This window comes from Pempheris klunzingeri, chromosome 3 (assembly GCF_042242105.1).
Source record: "Pempheris klunzingeri isolate RE-2024b chromosome 3, fPemKlu1.hap1, whole genome shotgun sequence".
In the NCBI taxonomy this organism is placed as follows: domain Eukaryota; kingdom Metazoa; phylum Chordata; class Actinopteri; order Acropomatiformes; family Pempheridae; genus Pempheris; species Pempheris klunzingeri.
The window spans coordinates 22,717,359-22,723,092 of NC_092014.1; the positions used below are offsets into that span (position 1 = coordinate 22,717,359).

General features: G+C 41.2%; 1 protein-coding gene across 1 annotated transcript; it reads left to right on the forward strand.

The window, feature by feature from the left end:
* The first annotated feature begins 746 nt into the window (after positions 1–746).
* On the forward strand, positions 747–3,129 carry cep20 (centrosomal protein 20). The gene is made up of 4 exons (XM_070854750.1): positions 747–795; positions 1,594–1,791; positions 2,065–2,149; positions 2,598–3,129. The coding sequence occupies exons 1-4, from the start codon at positions 768–770 to the stop codon at positions 2,725–2,727; spliced, it is 441 nt and encodes a 146-aa protein (XP_070710851.1). The 5' UTR covers positions 747–767; the 3' UTR covers positions 2,728–3,129.
* Positions 3,130–5,734: the final 2,605 nt, after the last annotated feature.

The window sequence follows — 5,734 nt, forward strand, 5'->3', positions numbered from 1 at the left end:
TGCTGGATAATAAAATTTATTTGAATCTACACAATGCATACGCTTGAATTAATGTCTTTGTAAATGAGTGCCCATGAACATAAATGCTTTCAGTCTGCCCTTTAAAAACACCCGTAAATAAAAGCAGACATTTATCGGAGAGATGTGCTCAAGAAGAACCAAGGCAAGTTCAGCTGACGACCGTAGTGATGATTTGGCTGTATATTGATCGGAAGTCAACCCGACGTCGAGTTGCAAGTCATCTGCAGCAAGTCCGATTGAAGTCTTGAGTCTGTCAGAGGAAGCATCTTCATATGCAAAGTCCAAGTCAAGGTACATCCTTCTCAGGCCTCTGACAGCTGGCCATTACTATTACACAGCATCTGAGGATATTTATTTCAAAATTGTGTTAAAAGTGTCAGCTGAGACCATGATATTACCTAATAATTTACTGTATGTTTACAAAGTGTGAGACTGATGCTCTTTAAAGACTCAAAACTTGAGGCCTCTTCTTTGTCATGTCTCATGCTTAATTTTCCTTCTCTAAATCCCAATTTTGGTGAAGTACAGTAAACCCAGTTTTAATTAAAGTCTGACTTCTTAAGCCATTTGACAGGATATAATTTCTAAACACTAACGCATATTAAACTGATCTAGTGAGATGTTTGGTGTATGGTGTGTGCAAAGTGGATGTTTGGAGGTAGTTGTAGTTACACAACTCAGTCACTAGGTGGCAGAAATCTATGATATGAACAGTGGAAGACGGTCGTTTGTTTACACTTGTTGCAATGGCGACCATCACAGAACTGAAGTGTGGTAAGAGCTCAGTGCCATTCGTGATTTTCTCTACTTATTGCATTCATAAATTAAACGAGAGAAGAGAAACGACAGGCTGCGCACGTTAGTCAAATTGCTAGTGACACGGGTGAGCTAAGAAAAGTTAGCTTAACCAGAACCTGGCCCTCCAATGTTTGAGTCTCCATTCAAAAATCTACAAATTTTGAAAGCTAAGTGGCTTTACTTGTCAGCAAAATGACGTCTCAATGTGACAAACGGTTATCTATAATGATGAAATCTATATTTAATATCGGCATATATAAATACATCCTAGGTACCACGTAATCCGAGGTTTTCATTGATTTCACACGGCTCGCCAATTTAACAGTAACGCTAGCTAGTTTATCGCAACATTAGCAAGCTAACATTAGCGAGGTTAGTTAGCTAGGGCACTTTAGCAAAACATGGTGGTAGAAATAAATGGTTAAGTACAGTTTGAATAATCATATGTATTCCGAATTCAAGAGTGGTTCTTACTGATTCGAACACGATATTAATTTATATTTGAAGAGGTATGTGTCTTTGCCATTACGTAAAGGAACCTTAAATTTGGAAAGTAATGACTAGAGTACGGCAATTATTAACTAGGTATTTAACTATTATTAACTAGGTACTTAATTAGGTAAGACCGCTTATTAGGACAAACTTGAGCGTAAAGTTAGTTGGATATACTAAGCTACCACAACACAACTCTAGCCCACACTTATTTAGCCGGAGGGTCAGTTAATAAACCCAGTATCTGACGTATTTTAATCCAATAAAACCTGAATGTTTTAGCCGTGAGGGAGACGCTGGAGTCCCGCGGTGTGCTGGGCCAGCTGAGGGCTCGTATCCGGGCAGAGGTGTTCAGCGCCCTGGATGACCAGCGTGAACCTCGTCCGCCGCTGTCCCACGAAAACCTTCTGATCAACGAGCTCATCCGGGAGTATCTGGAGTTCAACAAGTACAGATACACGGCGTCAGTGCTGACAGCAGGTGGGGGGAAAGATGGGGGGAAAGATGACAACTAATGCTTTCACATGACCACAGATGAGTGATACATTAATGCAGCACGTGTAGTATCATGTAAAAGATTGTTTTACTCTGCACATGAATGTAGAAAATATCAGGGAGCACGCCCTTCCTTTCTTGGAAAAGCAGGAGTATTGTACTCTGATGCATTACAGATTCCAGCTGCTGTTTTCGATCACTATTGTGGATCAAAGTGTACCGAACTACTTCTAAGCTCAGCTGTGTTTGTTTTCTCAGAGTCAGGCCAACCTGAAGTTCCCCTGGACAGACAGTTCCTGGCGAACGAGTTGAAAGTCACAGAGGATGCAAGCTCCAAGTCTGTGTGAGTGCAAGTACAGTCTGCTACCCAGCACAGTGTTCAAGTAGTTACTGGACTCTGGGGGTAATGATCAGTTATGTGAATCATAACCCTCATCATAGCTCTATTTTGAAATACAGGGCCGATATTTTCAGCTTGTCCCCCCCCCCCCCACTGCTTTGGAAAAATATGACTAATATTCTCGGTTGGGGAACATTTGAGGGGTCCTAGTTTAGCACACATGGCTCATTTCTTTTTCATTCACTTAGCTCTGTGAAATAGATATCTTAAAAACACATAACTCATTAGAATGATTACTGGGAGCCGTTTGGATAGACCCTGTATTGATGAAACCATAATGACCATATCAGTTAAGCTGTTTTCTGTCACTCAGACTTTGTAAAAACAAAAAAAGACAGAAAGAAAAATGCTAAATCCTAATCACACATTCATTTTTTATTTTACTTTCCAGACCTCTTCTCTATGGCTTGGTGAGCCACTTCGTGAACAGCAGTGGTAATGTAGGAAATGTGTTTGTGCGGGGTACCTCTCTGCCAGCTGGTACTAGCGTCAGCAACTCAGGACCTGGACCTGATGCCTAAAAGTTGTTGTACTGAGAACTGGTGCCTCATGGACCTAAAAGTCACTCCAGTGGATGAAATCAAATGTTGTAGCATCTTGTTCGATTTCAGTGGCATAATCTTCTTCATAGTTTGTCAGTGTGCCCACGCCTGAGTGTGACCTACAGACATTACAGCATAAGCACCACATGAACTCTGCCAAGGTGATTACAAATGAACAAAGCCAATAAGTTCCTTCCCACTGTAAGTTGCCAATGAGCCCACGTGGCCTTTTTTGTTTAGGTTTTTAATATCTGGCTTGCAGTAATCCATTTTGCTCACTCTCCTCATAATAGTCCTTGATGTCTTCTTTATTTTGATTTACAAATGTTTGGTATTTTTATAATGTCTTTTAGTTGTTCGGAAATAAATGATTTATATTTATACACAGCTTTGAATCAAAATCATTTGTAGAAGTGGTATTTTATTGGCTACCACATGGTGGCAGCCTCACCAAAGGTAAACAGAACGCTGATTTGTCGCTGTAACCTGTATCTGTTCATCTCTAACTTGTGGCATCGTGCACCAAATATATCGTGCTTAAAATGATTTCATCGCTTACCTTATGTCAGTTCAATAAATAAGGAGTTAGCTTCTAATTTTTAGAAAGTTTATTGGTTGCAATCAGAGCTGTATTTGCAACTCAGTACCTGCTTTGGAGCATTTTCTTTATGCTGTTTAATCACAGTAAAGATTGAATTACCAGCAACAGCTGAATAACCTGCACCCGAAAGTTCCCATTCAGTCACTTTCCTGTGATTGTCTTTACATTTCGCCACTCATTGTGTTGGTCTGTGCAGCCAAACCCACCCATGTTGTCACTGCACATTTGCCTTTGAGCTGGTCTGACATGCATTTACCAATGCTACTTGTTCGTCTGTATTAGCCAGGTACATCATGATTATTAAGATGTTTAACTTAACTGGTCTCGCATGGCTGATAACTCACATGTTTATGCTTAATGGGACATTGTCCAGATTTATTTATGCAGCTGCTCTCCTGCTTGTTCACCTCTTTCGCTGTTCGCTCTGCAGCTTAGTCCTCATGACCTTCTTAATAGCTATGTCTGCGATACTAAGATTGTTTTAACTGTACACGAAAGGAAAGCGAGTCCCTCCTTTGAGTTCAGCAAGTCACAAAAGTCAACCAAAATATGCATGTAATGAAACAACAAGGCATGTAAAGCACAGACCGCATGCTGCACACACAAACATTTACTGTAACAAGCCATCTCACTTCCTATCTCACCATTTAAGGGAACCTGACATTCTTATCTCACACGACTTGCCCTGAGTTTCTGGAACTGATTATCTACGCGGCCGACCGTTTATTTCTCAGCCTGATTACTGATGCTGGACGCAGAGCTGCGCCTCTTTTACCATCTGTAACACAATCCATGGCTAAATTATTGTAGGTTTATTTATCATGTCTCCTGCCATATCTCCTTGATCGTAGAGGCTGTAGAAGATGCGATCATAGCTCTGAAATTAGTTCACTGAAAGGATGGGGGCCTTAATATTTAGCGCACCGTGTGTTTTGCTGAACGCCTCCGATGGAGCGAGTAGCTGTAAAGATCAAATATAAACATTAACCATCAGCGCCAAGACATAATGTACACTTAACAGTAAAGTGTCCTTATTTATTGCTTCTCAGTCCCATTAGGAACTATAATGTGGTGTTATATGTTAGTGTGTATATGTGCTGAAAATAGAGCCACAGCAAGCTTCATCAGGGAAATTTGGGGTCTGAATTAAGCAAACCTTTTTTGTCCTGAGAGGCTGTGGCCCTGAGGCTCCCCATTTATTGGCACCTGACATGAGTGTTCTCCTGAAAATGGCTATATAAGCACAGGAAGTTGAACAATGGCACACGATTGTTCATTTGGCAGTTTGCCCTATAATAGGTAGCATTTCTCCTCCACTGTGTAAATTAGTTGTGTGTTAAAGAGACAGCTGTATAAATAGTATTGAATGCAGAGGTCTTTAGCCTGCAGCAGAGTGAACCGATGTTTGCCCCTGGGCTCAAATTAGAATGCAATTGCATTCCACCAGGGTCAAACATATCCATAAACATTATTTCTCTCCAATAGATGGCCATCTATGGACATGAGGGTGAAGAAAAACATTAAACATACTGTATGTACGAGCTCTGTGCATTGCTGTTAATGTTTTTATTGTGTGGGTTTTTTTTTCCACATTGTGTTGAAGGACAGACCACATATATGCTGTGTCTGTGTAAATGTGAGTCGTGGAACTTCAGTCATTTGTAGCATGAATTTAGGTACAGTCGTGTTTTTTTTATATAAGTTAAAATTTTACTCCGTATGATTCTATCCAAGACAGATGGGATTTAACCATCCTTTTTATCCATGTTCACTCCCACCGCTTCCCCTCCTGCCTGTCGCTGTCGACTTTTTCATAGCTTTATTCATTGCTCCGAGGAATCGCTTAGTGATTACTCCGCTTCAGACAGCCGGGGGAGGACAAACATTTTGGCCAAAGTTTAGGACAGACTCGTTTTGTCAGCACACACTGCCCCCATCCTTCCACTTGAACCCTCCGAGATTTTTTTTTTTCAATTCCTGTCCTCCCTTCTTGTTGCTCTGATCACCATACATCACCATTAAAGAGCTATACAGAGGTGAGCTTTTCTATGACAGCAGTCATGGAGTAATGATCCTGCAATGTAGCCGAGGGGATTAGCGTAGAGAGCAAAGCAGTGACACACAGTTTAGTGCAGATGAATTTTAGTTTACTGCAAAATACTCCAAAAGTCAGCCCTCTGTAGTCTTTCTGCTGTCTTTGCCTTGGTGTGCTGTAGATTGATAAGCCGTGGACCAAATGGCTGTCACAGCTAACTACAGGTAAAGAAACAACTTTGTTTGTTTGAACAATGCTATTGCTCCTGGACCATATTTAGTCACTGGGGCTTGGGGTGCTTGCCTGTGCAACACAGAAAGCTGCCCAGATTCCATACAGACCCCCCTGTC